Here is a 21,789-nt window from a genome sequence, read left to right on the forward strand (position 1 = left end):
CTATGAAGCACAGGTACACCAAAAATGTTGCCGTACAAATACCGGATACTTACTGCGTACGGGTACGCATACCAATATGGCTACACGCGTACTGGGTATGCCATGGGTACACGGTGGGTACTCAATGGGTGTGGGGTGGGTACTCCATGGGTCCTCCACAACAGTTTTTTTTTTTTTTTTCTAGAAGTTGGAATTTGATGCAAGTCTACAACCTTATTTCTCCTTAATCATCTTCAAAAAATTTATGTAATTTGGAACCACCAACTCTTTACATGGTTATTGAGTAACTTTGCCCTCTTCCACTTATTGTTGTATAGTATTGTATTTGCATTGTTGAATATTGATTTATTTTGGGTTTTATAATTTCTCTTTATAGCTATTGTTTTGAACTTTGATTTGTAGGTGAGATGTTTAGCTATAAATTTAAAAAATAAATAAATAAATAAATTTGACATACCCTACCCATACCCGTACCTGTAACTTACTTTTTTTAGATTTTAACATATCGGCGTACCCATATCGTACCTGTACCTATATCCGTACCGGCACCCATACTTCACAGAGGAGAAGTAGTGAGAACACCTAAATCAAAAAGAAGTCAATGAAGCCAGACTATCTCAACAATGATATGCACCACAGCACGATATTTGGCCTTGGCAGTGGACTGGGCCACAACAAACTGTTTCTTACTACACCAAGAGATGAGGGAGTCACCAAGAAAGATGCATAACAATAAGTAATTAAGAACCTGACCGTATAATTTTTCCAGGGGGATACACCGGAAAGAAGAGAAACAATATTTTGCATTAATCTAATAAGATTACAAACACTAGTATATATAACAAAAGCTAAATCCTAATTAGGAAACTATAACGAAACAAATGCTAAATTACACTTACATAAAAACTAATATTACAACTCTCATAGTAACAACCCTAAACCCTAATAATTATTTTCATTATTTTAGTTGTTTGTAGATCACATGTTGGTCTCCAACTACCAGACTATACATAATGCTGCTCATAAAAACCCGCAATAGCCCTTATAATATCCTCCTCCAACACGTATACCAACTTTATTCTTGATCTCTCAACAATTTTTTTTTAGAAACAAAGCAACTGATTAGAATAACATATACTTGAGTCTAACAATTATGTGTGGAACCATAAAGGTAACAAGTGACAACATCTTGTCCAAAGGCTGTTATAACTGAAAATGAAGCCATGATTCTATTACCTACTTAGAACATAGGAATTGCATGTGTATTTATCAAAAAAAAAAAAAAACATAGGAATTGCATGTAGACGAGGGGCATCAAGAAATTGAGAAAGGAATGTATTTGGGGAATCAAAATTAAATTTATTTCCTTCAGTAACTAAGGCTTTGTTGACTCTAAAAAATATATAAGAGAAAAACAAAAAAACAAAAACATATAAAACACATGTTTCTAAATGATCTTGGGAAGAGAACTTCATAACACTACTTCTCTTGCTGGTTAGGGCAAGGTTCTTTCCCTCTCTCTTCTCTTGTGGGGGGAATAGAGAGCTGGTTTTCAACAATTCTTCATCCATTATCTCAAAAAGAAAGACATTGGGGTGACATATATTATGTATAATAATAATAATAATAATAATAATAATAATAATAATAATAATAGAGAGAGAAGAGAGAAAAGAGAAGAGAAAGTTGATTCTCAATTTACAATTGATAAAAGCAAGCTCAATTCGCATCGCACAGCTAATCACACTAAATCCACCTCAAACTGATAAACGAAGCTAACATATACGTCATAAAAAAAAAGAAAGGACAAAGTACTCAAATTTCTAAGCATCTATGTATATATGTGTAATTAAACTAGTAAGTAGCTCCAGTCAATTAAAATCCTACTTTATTTTATATAGTTTTTATCAATATTGTAATAATAGTATAACAATCTAGGGTAGTTTTTGTTATTCAAATTCACTGTTCTTACTACCAACTAACATTAACTTCCACTCACATGCCTTGCACATTTTACTTACATCAGGACACCACTCTTAAAAGAACTTGTCCTCAAGTGAGGGACGAAACAAAGAAGCAACTACTAGAAACAATCAATAAAAGCAACAACACCACCAACTAATCTATTACATAGGGAACTTGTTAAAATTCACCTACTACACACCTACCACTACCACCTACTACACACTCACCTACTTCACCTACTCTCCACCTACTCCTCACCTACTCCATACCTACTACACTCACCTACTCCATACCTACTACACACTCACCTATTCTCTTCCCACATCCTCTCTTCTATATATAGGAATCATTGTAATATATCAATATATATGAATCAATAATACAATTCTTTATTTCTCTTTATACATTAAATTTCTACATGGTATCAGAGCTGGTTTAGAACCTAGTATTTTCGCTTCACCGGCGGGCGGCAACCTCACCTTGGCCGCCCGCCGGACCTCAATCTAATCCGCTAGGACCTCTACACATACCTTCTCTCCCGCTGTTTTGATTCGGAGTTAGCGGAAGCTGTCACTCTCTCAGTTTCCAGATGAACCATCATCTAAGCTAAAGCATGATGAGCGTGGTCTTTTATCAATGGCAGCAGCAGCATCTCCTGAGACTCGATCTCCCTCTCTTTCTCAGCCCCTGATTCTTCTTCGTCAAGTAACCACCATGGCATAGAATAAGGAGCTTCCTCCATCTCAGCCACTGCCGTAGCCCCTCTCTCGGGCATGGGCTGTCTGTCTCTCTCGGCTCTCTCTCTCGGCTCTCATCTTGGTTGTTTTTTGGCTCTCCACCAACTATGTTTTTGTCTCTATAATTGATCTAGGCTTGGGATCAAGGAGCAAGGCCCCGGCAGATGTTTTTGTCCTCTTTGAAGAACGTCTGCAGATGTTCATTAAAGAATATCGGATGATGGAGGCAATGCTAGGAAAACTTGAAGATGAACATGAAGAGGCTATTGTCAAAATTGACAAATGATCTTTGCTATTCTGGTTTCCACCCCGGCTTGCATAAAAACATGCTTGTCGAAAGGTGTGCTCAACCCGACATCTGTCCAGAATTCACTTTCAATACTTGTTCTTGATGAGGCAGATCTTCTTTTTCTTATGAGGAAAACTTTTTTTTAATATTTTCACCTCAACCTCTCCCTCTCGGCAGACCTATGCACATGGGCACACACTCACCACACAACCCAGATACACACACATGCACGACATCCCTCTCTCTTCATCATGTAGCCCACTCTCTCTCTCTATCATCATTCCACCATTTTGAAGTGAATAGTGCTGGTGGGCCCTACCACTAGCAATAGCAATTTATAATCATAAGTTCTCTCTCTATCGTGAGGGAGAAAAGGAGAGCCTAGAGCTAAAGCTTAAAACACATGCACACCACCATCACTACACCCAACTTTCTTTTTATTATTTTATTTTTCTTTTTCTTAAAACTAAACCAAAACCAGTCTACTTGTCAACCCATCATCCACATCTTTGTTTTGACAAAAACCCAATTTTATTTATTTTATTTTATCTTCTCTTTTCTATTAAAAAAAAAAAAACTTTCTATTCATTCCATCTCATTTTTCTGCTCAGTCTTGTACCTTCAAGCCATTTGGATTTGCATAACAACCCATATTTTATTCATTTCAGGGATCAACCCCGATCACCATTTTACACACACACACACACACACAAAAAAAAAAAAAAAAAAAAAAAAAAAAAACAAACAAACAAACAAACAAAAAAACAAATCCAACACCCACAAACAAAAGATTTGTTTTCTTTTTCTGCAGACGGTCATCCACCGACCTCACTTCTTCGCCTCTTCCGCCGGTCTTTTCTTCTTGCCTCCGTCCTGGGCGGTCCTTGACGGTGCTGTCTCCGTGTTTCCCACGCCGCCGAGCACGTTCACTCCCCCATACTCCTCCACTGCCGCATATGACGGACCTCCAAATCGGAACATCACAGTGGCCTTCCGCTTCAGCTCCTTGTTTTCTGCCTTTAGCACACTTATCTCTGCTCGCGCATCCTTATACATGCGTTGGAGCAGAGCCAGTTGGGCGTTTAACTGCTGCACCTCATTTGTCCTACTCTGAAGCCGGTGCGACAAGTTTGTTACCGCAGTCATGGTTTCCACACATGACTTCAAAGTATACTGATTGGCTTCAATATCCGTTTGGACTGCCATTTTTTGCTCCACAGACCGCATCGGAAAGTTCAACGGAGCAAAACCAGAGGTGTTTGGTTGAGGTTCACTGGCCACCGCACCAGTTATTTCTCTTGTGGACTCGTTCAGGTCTGGAAAGAGCGTGAGCAGACCACGGGAAGAGGAGGCCATGTTCTGGGTCGCTGGACGGGAAGAAGAGGCCATGTTTTTGGGTTGCTGTGTGTTTCAGCGAAGTAGCGATTTCCGACTGGTACTTTCAGAGAAGGATTGGCAACAGAGTGTTACAGAGTATCTCTCTCAGAACACAAAGGGTTTTTCAAAGGATTTTCGCAGGTTTTTTTGTCTCAGCCTCTGCCTTCGCCTCAGCCTCCGTCTTGGTTAAATAGCCAAGGCAGACACGCGCATCGCGCGCCACTTGACGCCAGACGACAAAACGGGCGCGCAAGCTAATGTGGTGACGCGCCTCGTCATCATGTCCGGCACACCTTTTTATGACTTGGGCTCGCCTTTTGATGGCACGTCTTTTTATGGATTGGGCACGCTTTTTGATGGCACGCCTTTTAAAAGATTGGGCACACCTTTTGAGGGTGCGACTTTTTAAGGGTCCGACAAGACTCTGTAAACTGTCCCGACATTGATTCTGGTTAGCTCCTTCATGGGTCCGACAAGACTCTGTAAACTGTCCCGACATTGATTCCGGTTAGCTCCTTCATGGGTCCGACAAGACTCTGTAAATTGTCCCGACATTGATTCCGGTTAGTTTCTACAAGGGTCCGACAAGACTCTGTAAACTGTCCCGACATTGATTCCGGTTAGTTTCTACAACGGTCCGACATGACCCCATAAACTGTCTTCTACATCGGTCTGACACCGCCATCCAGTGTCCTCTACACCGTTATGACACCACCATACAGTGTCCTCTACAACGTTATGACACCCCCATACAGTGTCCTCTACAACGTTATGACACCACCATCCAGTGTCGTCACCAATGGTCTGACACGACCATACAGTGTCTCCTATCCTCTTTTATTTTTATGTATTTTCTTGTTTTGTTCCTCTCTCCAAACTCAAGTTGGTTAGTTGTTATCCCCCTTGAGTTTGCGGGGGGCAGTTAAAATTCACCTACTACACACCTACCACTACCACCTACTACACACTCACCTACTTCACCTACTCTCCACCTACTCCTCACCTACTCCATACCTACTACACTCACCTACTCCATACCTACTACACACTCACCTATTCTCTTCCCACATCCTCTCTTCTATATATAGGAATCATTGTAAAATATCAATATATATGAATCAATAATACAATTCTTTATTTCTCTTTATACATTAAATTTCTACAGAACTCAATGTTGAACGTTTAAGGTATTGGAAGTATTCATATGAGGCAAGTGCACTTGATAGGCGTTATAGTTGATCTTACTCAAGATCCCACAATGATCCACTTTCTAGTCATTGAGCTTCATATAGAAACCATGGGGTTGACTATCCTTTGTCAAAACCACCCAAACACAATGGAATTTCTCTTGTTATCGTGATTAGGTACCCTGTTAAGATTTCTTAATGTGAAACGGATTTTATCCAATGTGAATTCTCCACTCATATTGAAATATTCATGCATTAGGGGTACATGTGCCAATGCAGAAAGCTTTGTAATATACGAATATGATTCTCTCTTCTTTTGTCTAACAAGCCTTGCAAATACTTAATTTACAACAGATGTGTCGCACACCAAACCACATCCGTATCATGCACTTTTTTTTATTATTATTGGCAACCATATCCACATCATGTTATGTCCAAAAAATGCTTCACCTATTGTGATGTTTCTATACATCAAAATAGAAAGACATGGTTACTCATATGTAAACCCATTGTCCAAGGACCAAGCAGTCAAAAAACATGAAAGCAAAATTAATCAACAAATCCACATAGGTGATAGGACAACAACTCAACACTAAAACACATTGAATCAGATATGATTATGACAATGACAAAATATATGTACACACACTTTAAAGAACAAAAGAGAAATACAACAATAATAAAAGCAAATTAATTCAATACCCCTCTTCTTGTGGTCACATTAGTCGTATAACTCGTAGGTTTAGGTACCACAGCTCGAATCCATTTCTGTGACTTGGCTAAAATCTGAAATGTTGAGAGAGATCAAATAAAATGAAATATGTTCACCAATTATGTAGAATGTACTAGTTTAAGTCCACATAGCAATACCGTAAAAGAAGAAACTCCCAAAGCTCCAGGAGAAACTTTTTGTTTCAGAATCCTATACATTCTTGAAAATTGATCTAATCACTGAGAAAAAGGAAAAAGTAAACTTTCATCAATATTCCCATGAAACTCCTACTTAAAATAACATACCTATCTGAAACATATATAATTAGAAAAACAATAAATTTAAATATCTTAACAACTCATAAACCGTAATATATTAGGAATTCTGCATTGCATATATCCAGAAATGAAGTACCATGAGGGAGAATAAAAATTTAGAATGATATAGCACCTTAACCACTAACATAAATGCCCGCAATTTTAAACTACACGATCAAAGAACTATATGAAGGGTTCTCTTTTTCATCGCTGAAAGGATAAGGAAAAAAACAAAATGCAAAGTGACAAGATTAAGATCACACACTTTATTTATATAACCACATCATTCGCATCACATCCTTTGTTAACTTCTAATAACAAAGTACCCTATAGTCCACACTTGCTAAATTCCTATACACAGCTTAGGTTGCTCCAAATTTGGTGAAACATTGTCTTATGATTGTCCCCTAATGCAATCAGAAAAAGGAAGAACTTAAATTATTTAGCATGTTATTCTTATCCAACTCCTTATCCCATTACAATCTCCTAAATTATAGTACCATGTTCATACATAATACTAAGGTTCTTTAATCTAGCCTATAGGTCTCCCCCTCCGTAGTGGTTTGCTTTGACACCAAATGATACAACCCATTGATAGAACTCACCCTTGGAAATTGGCTTGCAAGTAGTAGCAACTCAAGGAGTAAGCAGCTCTGGTGCTTGCCTAAGGCCCCAAGTAAAGGAGACCTTACTTTTTATATCTTCACATTACAATGTGTATATACACAAAAAGAAATGGAATTATTATTCACACTCAACATTTTTGTTGCATACACTCACATTTTTTTCAAAGACACAATGTGTAGTACAAATAACAAAAAGTGAAGTGCGAATAACAACTCCCAAAAAAAAACCATCAATCAAAATAATTATTAAAAGCCAAAAAAGTAGTGAAAAAACTTTTCGTAAATAAATGAAAATGGTCAAATCTTAAATTATCAAAACAGAATACCACACTTCATCAGGTATCCTAGTCTCTTCATCAAATAAAAAATAAAGCAAAACAACCTATCATCAGATACAAAAAGGGTCTCATCATTATATTAACACTTATTTCGGTCTCTTTGTCAAGACAAAACAGCCCTCTTTATACCACTTCCTTGGTAGGTTCTCTCTCTACATTACAACAAAAATAAAAACTCTCTCATTATATAAAACTCTCTTTCTAGCTCTCTATGTCATACTCAGAAAGTGCCCCTACCATTAAATAAAAGCTCATCAAAACCGTCTTAGTCATATCAACAACAAAAAAAAGTTCTCTTTATATAACTGCTTCTTTTTTTTCTTTTTCTTTTTCTTTTTCTTTTTTCGCATCAAAATAAATCAAAAGCAATGTGCACTTCACTTTGCCAGTATATCAAGCAGATCAAAACAAAACAACTCATTTGATTGCATCCCTCTCCCTTTTCTTCCTTTGCAGTAAAAATATCATCTTGTCTACAAAAAGTAATCGTCCTTGGTTATCAAATTATAACTAGTATACTAAGAAGCACAGACACTTCTAAGAAGATGATGTATCCATGCCGTGTCCATATCGGACACCGACACTCTTTGGACACGTGTCCGACACTCTTCAAAACATGTCCTATTTTTTAAAAAAATTTTAAAGACCCAGACACTCTTTGGACACTTGGAGAACACACATGTCAATCACTTAAACACATGTGCCTATCGATTAGACACATATGAAACTAATTATAAGTTTAAACAAAACAACTTGATACAATAATAAAACAAAAATCATATAAATTTATAAGAATTAGTATCATATTATATTTTTTATTATCTTTAAATGACATATTCATATATATAACATATAATAAATATATAAAATTATATATTTCTTGCGTGTCCCCCATGTCGTGTCCTGCATTTTTTGAAAATTAACGTGTCGGCATGTCCATGTCGTGTCACGTGTCCGTGTCCCTGTCCATGCTTCTTAGCAAGTACATTTATTTCATTTTCTAGTATATTGTGTTTTTGTTTTCTACAAAAGTATGAAATCTTATATAATTTGATTTATTGATTATCAAAATCGTTTTGATTGCAAAGGTTAAGGATATTAGATGATTTGGGTCAAGCAAAGAAATACAAATTAGAATAAATAAATTTGTTTTAATTGTGGAGGTTATGTATTTTAAATTAAGGCACAATCACAAAATAAATGTCTGTGTATATATATATACACGCATCAATCACAACATGTATAACAAGATGCAGAAACACATTTCCCTGATTCTAGACGGTGATTATTCAGAAACACATCATATAATATAATTGAAAAGTTCGCTTCTTTTCTTTTGGTTTTCTAGGCAACCAAACGGAGGGTGAAAACAAAAATTACCAGTAGCAGCACTCGCTTATTACCAGACCGGAGAATCACAGTCGCAGGAGCGTCACCCCTCTGGGTTTTTTTTTCCTTTGTTTTTAATGATTTGGAAAATCTTGCATGTCTGATGACGGCCTGACCTCTTAAGGGGAAATTATTAAGTATTGCCCAACCTCCTCTTCATTTTTTAAAGGGTCTCAAATTAGGGGAAAGCCAAAATTACTGTTTGGTAAGTGATTTTTTTTTTTAAGTTACTTTTTTATTTTTTTTATTTTTAATATGGAGCTACAAAAATGGGGTTGAATTTTTCAAGTTGGTCCTTCAATTTAGAGAAAATTTCATTTTTACTTCTATACTTTTACACAATTTTCAAGTACATTCCTAGACTTTGAATAATTTAAATTTTACTCCCAAAATTTTTGAAATCGTATCACTTTTGCCCTTACCGTTAGGGGTGCTTGCGAATCGGATTTGTGCGGTTTGTGGTCCGGTTTTGACCCGTCCGCACCTATGCGGTTTGGGGAAAAGTCAAACCGCAACTGCCTGCAACGCGGTTTGTGGTTTGTGTGGATAGAGTTTGCAGATGTGAGGGCAGTTGCGACGGTTTGCGGTTTGGATTTTTTCCTTTAAAAATTAATTTTTGAGTTTTTTTTTCCCAATTTTGTAAATATTTACTTTAGGTCATTTTCTTCCAATTTTCTAAAATGTTTCAACATTAATAATTAATTAATTAAAATTTATAAAATTAAAAACACAACAAAATCAATTCCTAATACAAACAAATCATTTAAAATCTTAAAATCATTCAAAATCATTCAAAATCCTAAAATCATTTAAAATCTCAAAATCATTCAAAATTAATCTACTACCCAACAATACAATTCCTAAGGTAAATCATCAATGTCATTCTCCAACTACTTTCTCAACATTCTTCATCTACTACTACTACCCAATAATACAAAATTAAAGTAAAATCATTCAAAATCTCAAGCTTCCCTCAAAGTAATTCTTCATTTACATTCATCCAAAATACAATAAAAATAAATTAAAAAAATTTGTTGTCAAATAAAATAAAAACATTTGCAACACAATATCTCAAAACTCCATCATCATGAATCACATATCCAAGTTCCAAAAATTTCAATTTCATGCATTTGGTTGATGAACCCTGTACAAAAACAAACTAAAAAACAAAAAAATTAATCTTTAATTTTCAATCTCCATAATTCCTTTGACAAAAAAAGTGTAAAAGAATAAAGTAATGAAAAAATAAACAAATGTCTATATATTACATCTCAATATAGTAAGAAAATGTGTTGAGTGTATGAAAAATTTGTTGGCGTGAGTGAAGGTCCCTACATAGCATAATATTGCTACCTTCGTTATGCATACCATACTTAGAATATATGGTGTATCATTTCTTATTGACTGATTATATCTCTTCCTTATTGAGCACACCTCCTCCTATATAAAGGTGTGCTCTGGGCTTGTCTGCACTGGGCTTGTCTGTTGTTCTGTTCTCACCAACTCTGGGCTTGTCAAGTGTTCTGCACTGGGCTTGTCTGTTGGCCTGGTGGTCGTGTGTCTGCACTGGGCTTGTCTAAGGGAGATGGATTGATGGTTTGTGAATGTGGAACGGTCTTCTGGAGTTTGGACTGCTGCACTAATGAATCTGCACTATACTATCTGTTCAATCTGCACTGGGCTTGTCTGTTGTGCTGGTCTGAGATCTGGTCTGAGGTCTCCAACCCTGTTTGGTCTGAGGACTTTTTTGTTTTTTTGTTTCTTCAGTTGGTTGCTCACCAACTCTGGAGGTACTGCAAATGATAGGATGGGCTTTTTCGTGCCAACCTAGTTGGGATGATTCAGTCCATCGTGATGCTTCTGCACTTTCCTTTCTTTATTGATGTATTTGTCTTGTACTTTGTACTTTATTTTACATCAATGAAGCTTCTTTGTCTTGCTGTTCAAAAAAACAAAAAATATAAAGGTGTGCTCTGTTCTCATAAGAAATATAAAAGAATTCAATTCTTCTAGTTGGTATCAAAGCCTATCATTGTCGCCTCTGTAATCCTTCTTGTGGCTGGCCAACTCACAAACACACAGTGCTACCTTCTGTTCCCGTTGGCAGTCCCTCCAAACCCTCTAACAAATATACAAATCCTTTTCTCTCCATAACCATGACTGATGGATCTCCCTCTACCTTGATGAATTCGTCTTCTTCCACCACTCAAGTGGTCACTATCCATAGCGATTCCGCTGCCGCATCATTCACCATCAAATTAATTGAGACCAATTACAAGACATGGTCTCGCATGATGATGCTACATGTTACCGGCCAAGACAAACGAAGCTATTTGACGGGCACTATAGTGGCAGTACCCGAGGGTGATCCTGGGTATGCAAAATGAAGCAAGGAGGACTCTATCGTACGGGGCTGGATGGTGAAGACCGTGGATCCTCAGTACCTAGAACTCTTCCTCGATATGCCTACTGCCAAAGACATGTGGAAGACTATCGCTCATATGTTCTACGATGAATCAAATGTGTCCCAGATGTACGAACTTCGCTGCAAATCCACACGCATCAAGCAAGATGGGCGTGAGTTAGCATTGTATTTTGCTGAGATGAAACGAATCTGGCAAGAACTTGATCAACGCCGTCCCATCGCTATGAAGTGTGCCGCCGACATCAAACTTCGCCAAGATGAAATTAGAAAGGATCGTTTATACGATTTTTTGGCAGGCTTAGATGATGTCTATGATCAAGCTCGAAGCGACCTGCTACGACTACGTCTCATACCTATTTTGAATGAATCTTTCAATTACCTTCATCGTGAGGTTCAGAGGCGTGAAACCATGTTGAAGAAAACTAGTGATACCATCAGTGCTTCGGCTGCCTTACTTGTGAAACCCATGCCTGGGCGTCTTCCTTCCTCTCGGTCTGCATATGAAAACAAAGATGACCTACAGTACACTCATTGTAATGGCGAACGGCACACCGAAGATACCTGCTTCCATAAGTATGGCTACCCCGACTGGTTTCTCGAACGACGCAAACAACTCAAAGCAACCCGCAGGCCAAGTCTACCCAAACCAGCAGGCTCTAGTGCTGGTTTGGCTGCTATCGCCTCCTCATGTGAGTCGACTCCTTTGGCTGCTGGTTAAGCTGCTGGCTTGGCTGTACCGGTTCTCTCTCTACTCTCTCAGGTGGACCAATCTAAGACCTTCGAGGACACAGGTCCATCGGGCCACGCACTTGTTGCCTCTGATAGTTCACATACATGTTGGATTATCAAATCCGGTGCAACGGATCATATGACATATGATAAAACCTTATTCCACTCTATGACTACCCTTAAGAAAACAAGTGTTGTCACTGCAAATGGTGACTCCAATCCCGTACTTGGAGCTGGTTTTGTTTTCATCTCTTCTACCTTGTCTTTACATAACACCTTATTTGTTTCTACCTTGTCTAACCATTTGCTCTATGTTAGTCAAGTTACGGAACAACTCGGCTGCGTTGTACTAATGTTTCCTTCATTTTGTTTACTACAGGACATTCAGACGAAGGCGATCATTGGGCGTAGTACTAAGAGAGAGGGATTATATTATGATGATGATATGGTTGTGGGATACGTTCATCAAGTTCGCGGCACTCACAGTGAAAAAAGAAAAAGGATTTGGTTATGGCAAAAATGACTTGGGCATGCGTCATTTGGTTATCTAAAATATTTACTTTCTTCATTGTTTGATGGAGTCAAGCTCTTTGACTTTACTTGTGAAAGTTGTATTCTTGCAAAAAGTCATCGTGTTTCTTATTTTCCCAGTTTAAATAAACGAGACACTCCTTTTGCATTGATTCATTCCGATGTATGGGGCCTATCCCCTATTGTTACACCTTTCTGGCATTCAGTGGTTTGTTCTTTTTGTGGGTGATTGCACTTGAATGACCTGGCTATATTTGTTAAAAAATAAAAGCGAAGTCACTGCCATATTTTGGGCCTTTTTTTCGGATGATTCAAACACAATTTTCTTCTCCCATCAAGGTGTTTCGCTCCGATAGTGGTGGTGAATTTATCAACCACCCACTTTCAAAAAAAATTCAGGATCATGGAATACTTTCTAAAACCACCTGTACCAAGACTCCTGAACAAAATGGGGTCGCCGAGAGAAAAAATCGCCACATCCTTGAAACTGCCCGAGCTCTATATTGGCTGGCAACATCCTCCAGCGATATTGAGCTGATACTATCACTTATGTTGTGTATTTGTTAAACCGTATGCCATCTCGAGTCCTCGTCTTTCACACTCCATTAGCAATTTTAGCTACGTCTCTATCACATTCTCCTTAAATCTCCCTCCTTAGATTTTTGGTTGTGTTGCTTATGTCCATCTCCATAAACATTATTGCAGTAAGTTGGACCTGTGTGCTCTCAGTGTGTTTTTTTGGGGTTTTCTCCCTAGAAAAAGGGCTACAAGTGCTACCACCCATCTTCCCAACGATGGTATATTACCATGGATGTTACCTTCCTTGAAAGTGAGATGTTTTTTTCCACCACTTTGCCCAACCATGTTCTTTAGAGGGAGCATCACAGTCATCCAGGTGAAGAACATATTTGGTTTGATGTTAGCATGAGTACTAAATCACCTATAGAGTTGTGTAACATTTCCGAGCAAGCAACTTTGCCTTTGCCTACTTCCCCCTCTCTCATCACTTCAGTACCTGCCCAGCCTGCTTTGAATGTTCTTGAGGTAAGTCTTCCAGAACCCAGTTTTATTTCTGCTCCTATTAATAATATTGAACAATATTACCAGTTGCCTCACAGAGAGAATTGGGGTAAACCACCTAATAGATATTCACCAGAAGGAAAAACTAGATATGCAATTGCTAAATATGTGTCCACATACAAGCTGTCAACACAATGTCAAGCATTTGTTAACCAGATGGGAACAGTTGTTATACCAAACACAGTAGATGAAGCCCTCAAAGATCTGAAGTGGGTAAATGCTATGAAAATGGAGATGGAAGCATTAAAAGAAAATGGGACTTGGGATATTGTTACATTGCCCACACGGAAGAAACCAGTAGGTTGCAAATGGACCTTTATAGTTAAACACAAGGCAAATGGGACTATTGATCGATATAAGGCAAGACTGGTAGCAAAAGGTATACACAAGCACATGGTGTTGATTATCAGGAGACTTTTGCTCTAGTCGCAAAAATGAATACTATTTGAGTATTATTGTCCTTAGCTGTAAATCTAAATTGGCCCTTGAAGCAGTTTGATGTAAAAAATGTCTTCCTTCATGGAGATCTCGAAAAAGAAGTTTATATGGAGTTTCCTTTAGGCTATGGAGTGACTCATAGTGCTAGAAACGTATGCAGATTACGAAAGGCTCTGTATGGATTGAAGCGGTCCCCTCGAGCATGGTTTGGAAGGTTCACTGTAGCAATGAAGAAGTATGGGTATAGACAATACAACTCTGATCACACCTTGTTCATCCAACGCAAGGGTGAGAAGATTACCTTGTTAATTATTTATGTAGATGATATGGTTGTTACAAGTAACGATGCAAATAAAATTGGAAATCTTCAGAAATATTTGGCTTCCGAGTTTGAAATGAAAGACCTTGGAAGTTTGAAGTATTTTTTGGGCATCGAGGTTACACGCTTTACTAATAGTATCTGTTTGTCACAAAGGAAATATGTTTTGGATTTGTTAACCAAAACAAGCAAGTTAGGGTGTGCACCAGTAAAGACTCCTATTGTGCAAAATCATCACCTAGCAATCTATCCAAATCAAGTACCAACTAACAAGGAAAGATATCAGAGGTTGGTAGGCAAACTAATTTATTTATCTCATTCTCTCCATGATATTGCTTATGCTGTCAGTGTTGTGAGTCAGTTTATGCATTCACGTAGTGGAGATCATATGGCAGCAGTTGTGCGTATATTGAGCTATTTAAAAGGATCCCCAGGAAGAGGGCTAATATTCAGGAAACAAGAGCGCTTGAATGTTGAAGGCTACACTGATGCAGATTAGGCTGGTAATATCACTGACAGACGCTTCACATTTGGCTATTTTATTTTTGTTGGAGGTAATCTGGTTACATGGCGTAGTAAGAAGCAGAATGTGATGGCTCGTTCTGCAGCTGAAGCTGAGTATAGGGGTATGGGTCAAGGAGTTTGTGAACTTCTCTGGTTGAGAAATCTGCTTACTAAACTTGGGTTTCAACCTGAAGGTACTATGACACTCTATTATGACTGTTAGGCAGCTCGTGAGATTACAAACAATCCAGTTCAACATGACAAAACGAAACATGTCAAAGTGGATCGTCACTTTCTAAAGGAGAAGCTTATTGAGAAGTTGATTGAGATTCCATTTGTAACACCAAAAGACCAACTCGCTGATATCTTGACACATGCTGTATCCTCAAAAGTTTTTCATGACTCACTGGTCAAGTTAGTGTAGACACCCCATTTTTGACTGACCTTAAGACTCAGACGTCATCGATTCAGCACTCGGTGATAGTGCATGTTGTGCTCGGTTCGAGTTTCCGGAGTTTTCGGCTGGGTGCCTTGCCTCCGGGCCTCTGAACTCTCTGTGTTTTGGCTCGGTTTGTGGACTGAACCTTGTTTGACCTTCCCTGGATGGGGAAGGAGGTCTATAGACCACCTCTTTGTGGTCGTAGACCACTTTTTCTACTTGGAGACTAGTTTCCGATTTTCAGAGTCTTCGGCCGCGCGCTTTGTCTGGGGACCGCTTAACGTTCTCCGTTTGGCTTGGTTTTTGAACCACACCTTGTTGCCTCTACCTAGAGGGACACTGTGGTCTGGGAGACCACTTTTGATGCTCGTAGACCAGTTTTCGAGGCTCCCGACTGCGCACTTTGCCTCTCGATCTCTCGTCTTGCATCCCTTTTGGTTGGTTTTTGGCACAAACCTTGTTTTCCTTGTTTGGAAGATGGTACAAGGGTGGGAGACCAGTTCTTTCCCTTGGAGACCACTTTTCTTCCCGCCAGCCAGTTTTCTGGTCAGATAACTGGTTTTCTTGGTCTTTGGGCCACCTTTTCTGGTCGGCCACCACACCACTAGCTTGCTTTTTGCTGCAGACCTTCTCCCTCCCATGGCCGACCAATTTTGTTTCTGGAGACCACTTGTGGTGGTCGGCCGACCAGTGGAAGTAGCTGGCTGACCACTTCAAGTGGTCGGCAGTTTTCCATCACCTTTTTGGAGATATTTTATATCCAGCTGTTACAGCTGGAAGGCACAAAAGCCATCCTCCATACACGTGTATGGAGGGATGGCTTTAGGCCAAAAGCTTGTCTAACAAGCTTGTTGCTTGTTCTCTATAAGAGAAAACCTCCCCCCTCCTTCTCCAGGTTCAATTCTTGAGGCTTGAGAGTTATGCATACACCTTTGTATCTATCTTGCTCTTGCTCTTCATTTTTGTGTTCAAAAGTGCATATTCTTCACACTTTAGCACACAAACACACACTCAAACACCATACTCTTGGAGCTGAGGTCCCTTGAAGTTTTTTTTGAAGTTTTTGGACTGGTTTTGGTTAGAAAAAGCTGCTGGAGTTGTAGCTTTGAAGTGGTTCTACAAGGATGAGTCAACTAGCCCTTTATCCCCTTGTTTTGCTTAAGCTTTTGGACCTATTTGCATGGTGTTTTAGACTTAACTTCCTACTGCAAAAAGTTCTAATTTTGCATGCTTGTGATGTTTGGTTAAGGTCACTTTTGTGTTAGGGGTGGTCTATCCCCTCTTAGGCCTTATTTGGCCTTGTTATTGTGCCATCTTTTTAAGCTATTGGGACCACCTTATTTTGGCCTTCTCACCACTGAAACTCAGAGGAATTTCAGTGGTGAAAATGGTGTTTTAAGGTCCCAAATAGGAGAGGGTCATCCCATCTCCTTGTGTTTTGAATACTTGCTTTGAATGCCTCATGTTTAACCATGTTTATTAAGCTTGTGTTGGCCACATCTCAGCCTATCTTAGGCCTTATTTTGACATGGCATACCACTGTTTTTACTTGGTTTTGTCATCCCTTGCATGGTTCATACACTTGTAGTGTATTTCTCACAAACTAGTCTTGTATGCTTCATAAAGTAGCATGTCTTTCTAGCTTGTTTTGAGTCTATCTCAGCATGTTATTGGTGTTGTTTTTCCATGTCATACCTCTTTTAAGGTTTGGTTTGATAGCCCCTTGCATGCTCCATGCACTTGTAATACAATTCCATTAACTAGCCTAAGGTGTACCATGCTTTAGACCATCATTCTAGCATGCTTTTGGCTTAACTTCAAGAAGTTTTTGTCCATGTTTCAGCATGCTCTAGCTCTGATTTGTGTTGTTTTGGTCATGCATGCCATGCTTTGTATAGTTATAATGCATTCTAGCTTGTTAGCTTTGTGTATCAAGTCCACTAGCATGCATTGCTTGGCTTATTAGAACAATTTGGCATCATTTGTTATGAGATTTCAGTGCATGTTTCATGGTCATACACTCATATCTTTCAGTTATTCAATGTGTTGGAGGATTTCCCCTTTATGCCTTAAACATGGGTCATTGTGTATGTCTTAATGCCTAAGCTTGCGAGCTCTCATTTCAGTGTGTATTTGGGGTTATTTTTCCATGATATAACTCTGATTTTTGTTGGCGAAGCCATCTCATGCTTGGTCTTGGTAGGTGTAGTGTAATCCTTCCTTTTGGCCTCGTATGCATCATGCCTTATGCCCTTCATGCTAGCTTGTTTTGGCTTCCTTCCATATATGTTTTAGTATCATTTTGACATGTTCTAGGACTATTTTGGGTTGCCTTTGCCATATGCTTCATGTTTTGCATAGTTATGGTATAAATGCCCATGCTAGTTTCAAGCTTTGAGCTTCATAGCATGCTTCATTTGTAACGTGTACATGATTTGGCATCATTTAACATGACATTTCAGAGCATATAGAATTGTCATGTTCCTATTTCTTCCATCCTTTGAGTGCCTCTAAGGGTTGAGCATTGTTGCCTTGTTTATGGCCTAGCATGCATGCCATCTTGCCTAGGTCCTTGAGCCCCCATCTCAGCATGTTTTGGTCCTTGTTTTGACCTATTTTAGCTCTGTCCATGGTTGGTTCATACATTTGTGCCATGTATTGCATGCCCCCTTTGTAGTCCTCTTTGCTAAGCCTTATGCCTTAAGGACTCTAGTATGCTGTACTTGTGTCGTTTGAATGATTTGGCATCATTTCTTACTTAATTTCAGTGCGTGTAGTGTTGCTACACTTCCATGTCTGTCACTCCTCGAGCACTCTTGAGAGCACTCTTGAGAGTTGTGCTCTTATGCCTAGTTGATGGGCCATTGCATTGAGCATGTTTGCCTTGCTATCATGTCTTCATTTCTTAGCATTATGGCCACTGTTTTGGCATGGCTGAGGTCTATCCATATTCGGTTTAAGTCCATTTAGCATTGTGTATGCCATATTGTTTAGCATGCTTATGTTGCTTTACATTGAGTATGCATGCCATTAGCATTGGTAAGATAGCATGTTGTTTGCATGCTTGTCCCTTGCATGTTGTTTGCATGCTTGTTTTGTTGTATTGCATGTTTGCATGCTTGAGTTGCATTGCATGTTTGCATGCTTGGGTTGCATTGCATTGTGTATGCCATGTTATTTGTTACATTGTTGTTTGGATTGGGTGTTGGTCCAAACCCGAGGAACGAGGGACGTTTCATACTTGAAGTGATGAAACGTGCCTCAATTCTCGATCGCCAACACTCTTGATCACACATTGTAGACACCCCATTTTTGACCGACCTTAAGACTCAGACGTCACCAACTGAGTGCTCGGTGAAGATGCATATTGTGCTCGTTCTAAGGTTTCAGAGTCTCGGCTGCGAGCCTTGCCTCCAGACTTCGGGACTCTTTTGTGCTTTGCCTCGGTTTGCGAACCAGGTCCTGTTTTCTCTTCCCGAAGGAAGGGAGAGGTCTCGTAGACCATCTCTCAGTGGCTGTAGGCTATGTTTCGTGGCCGTAGGCCATTTTTCCCGTTTGAAGACCAGTTTCCGGTTTTCAGAGCCGTCGGCCATGTGCCTCGGTTCGGGCCGCTTAACTACCTCCGTTTGCTCCAGTTTTTGGAACACACCTTGTTTCCTCCCTTTACAGGGACACTGTGGCCCGGGAGACCACCTTCGTGGTCATACGCCACTTCCGGTGCCTAACAGCCTATTTTCGGAGCCCCAAACTACGCTTTTTGGCCCCCGAACCCTCGTTTTACAACCGTCTTGGTCCATTTTTGGTAGGGACCCTATTTTCATTGTTAGAGGGGTGGTAGTATGGTGGGAGGCCACCTTTTTCCCTTGGAAACCAGTTTTCTCTTTTTCTCTCCCCTAAAGCCGATTTTTCTGACAGAAAGCTGATTTTTCTCACTTTTGAGCCACAATTTCTGGTCTCCCATACCACCATTGTGTTGTACTCACCTGGGAGGCCACCAATATGGGTAGGCCGACCACCTTTTTGAAAGTGACTTTTTTGACCTGGCTGGCCGACCACAAAAAGTGGCTGGCTGACCACCTGAACCTTTTGACCTGGTCGGTCGACCAGGGCAAGTGGTCGGCCGACCACCTGAACTGGTCGGCCAGCTTTCTCCTTTTTTGTCTCATTGAGTTTAAGCCAGTTGTGCCAGCTGGAAGCCTCAAAATGCATCCTCCATACACGTGTATGGAGGATGTTTAAGCTAGCTTTGAAGCTTCTTGGAGAAGCTTTAGACCTTCTCCTCTATAAAGGAAAGGGCCCTCTTCCATTGCTAGGGTTGAACCTTTTGGTTAGAGCATACATACATTTCCCTCCATATCTCTCTCTTCCAAGCTCCAAAACCCCTTTGTTCTTGGCCATTTTACACTACACCTTGTAGACGCGCCCACGTGAGGCCCTCGTGCTACAGTTCGGACTCAATTTGTGTCACGGTTCTTAATCTGAACCAAAGAGTCCAAATCTGGCAAATCGTTTTGAGAAACAGATTTTTGAAAAGAAGTACCAAACATGGACTGCTTTGCCAGATACAGAGTCGCCACCTAAATATTTTATTTTTGGAGAAATTTAAGAAACCCTGACTCGATGCCAAAGGCCACGTGTCTGTCATCACCAAAGTTGCCTCGGCTCGGGAACTTGGGTACGATTGGGGAAGGTCAGCTATGAGCACCCCCTCTCGCCCGATCCGAAGATCGGCCTCTACTAACCATGATATCCGTTTTTGAAAACGTTATGTGCTCTTATCCCGATTATTAGTCTAGAATTACTATGTTATGCGCACAGCAAACAAGTATAGACTAAATCACCTAAATTAGAACAAAACATTTCATGCTTGTTTTGAAAAATGGTTTGCTACTCGCAAGTAGGCTAAAATGCAGGTTTTGCCACCCTCGAGTGGGCTTTTAGAAAAGATGGTCTTGCCACTGTCTAGTGGGCTTAAAACTCACAATTTTAATGTGTTATCCCAATTTAGGTAATTTAACCTCCATCCACAGGCATTCAAGCAGTTATATCACATAAGCAGCTAGCCTCATGGTAATCATGCTGTTATGGCAACACTCACACGCATGCGGTATGCTAGAGCATAAATACTTACATCGTACTCCGTGCCAAAACAAAGAACTCGTTAGCAATCAATGCATGATCCAAGTCCATGTTTAAATGTCTAATGCAACGCATACGGAATGTCACTAGAGTAGGCTCGGCTATTCTATGAATGACATGTGAAAATGCACAAGTAGCATGTATTCAAGTTAGATTTGAAATACTAATGCAGTTAGCGTGATGCGCCGAGCCCGGTGCATGCAATACTGATGAATGATGTACGCATGGATAGCATAAGGTATGCTAAATTAAACATGACCTATTACTAACCATCAAAGCAGGTAAGTAAAAGGAAGAAAGAAGTGGGGGTTGGAAGACATGCACACACTCACCCACACTTATTACAAATTCGCCCTCGCTCGGAGGGACCGAAAGAATAATACAAATTAACTAACTCGCAAGCTAATTAATTATTACAAATCACCTAATTAATTAACAAATTAACTAAGCATAAGGAAAGCAATAAAAGGGGGGCCTCGGGAAGAGGGTTCGATGCGCGCGTGCTCGGGTCTTGCTCGGAAGTGCACTGCCATGCATAGGCCGCCTCTGTTTTCCCTGCTCTGCCTCTTTGAAGACTGCCAAAGTCTCAGAATTGCTTCCCTGGACATTGGAAGACACCACCGACTGAGTAGAATAGCCACCAGCAGTGGTATGTGATCATCGGCTGTTGGTGAAGCTATCGGACACCAATGGATTGCCGGTCGGCACTAAACACTGCCGGTCGGCAAAGAATGTCTGTAGAACCTGCAATTGACAGCAGCAGAGGGCAAGGCATAGCATGGCAATGCAATTCAAGCAATGTATGCACCAATCCTATCCCTTATCATGTGTATGACTCAAAAGGACATGGTCCTTGGATCTCGGACCACCAAGCGCGCATTTCAATGCGTGATGGCCCAAGAGACCAAGTTGTGCACTTTCATGTCAAATGAAATGCAAACCAAATAAGCACATAAAGGCCCAACCTCTATCACTTGATTTCAAGAGGCAAGGCATGCATGTTCAATGCGATGCAACCTAAGCATGTTAGCTAATGTGCAACATGGCATAAAAGAGAGCATACAAACATGCAATGCACATTAGGTACACAACCTAAGCAACAAAGCAAACAAGCATGCCACAATTATGCAAACCACTAGAGCATGCAAGATGTAATCCAATCACGCAACATGCTAGCAACTTGACCAATGGAATGCAAGGCGAATGCAAGTGATGTCAAGCATGTAACATGTGCAACCAAAGCATGCA

At 39.9% G+C, this 21,789-nt stretch overlaps 1 protein-coding gene and 1 long non-coding RNA gene across 2 annotated transcripts; one reads left to right on the plus strand and one right to left on the minus strand.

Moving 5' to 3' along the window:
* Positions 1-5,567: 5,567 nt before the first annotated feature.
* LOC114302468 (uncharacterized) lies at positions 5,568-9,053 on the minus strand. The gene is made up of 3 exons (XR_003643403.2): positions 8,929-9,053; positions 6,426-6,506; positions 5,568-6,341 (listed from the first exon to the last, which is right to left on the minus strand). It is a non-coding gene; the product is annotated as an uncharacterized LOC114302468 (long non-coding RNA).
* A 2,301-nt stretch (positions 9,054-11,354) lies between these two features.
* LOC145814090 (uncharacterized) lies at positions 11,355-12,080 on the plus strand. Its single transcript, XM_082910616.1, has one exon. It carries the CDS (start codon positions 11,355-11,357, stop codon positions 12,078-12,080), a length of 726 nt encoding a protein of 241 aa, XP_082766742.1.
* Positions 12,081-21,789: the final 9,709 nt, after the last annotated feature.

Source organism: Camellia sinensis, unplaced genomic scaffold, assembly GCF_055761805.1.
Source record: "Camellia sinensis isolate YWXY unplaced genomic scaffold, ASM5576180v1 Unanchor1, whole genome shotgun sequence".
Taxonomy (NCBI): Eukaryota; Viridiplantae; Streptophyta; class Magnoliopsida; order Ericales; family Theaceae; genus Camellia; species Camellia sinensis.

Bases quoted from the DNA above. Each gene is read 5' to 3' on its own strand.
- LOC145814090 (XM_082910616.1), top strand. From the start codon at position 11,355: ATGGTGAAGACCGTGGATCCTCAGTACCTAGAACTCTTCCTCGATATG.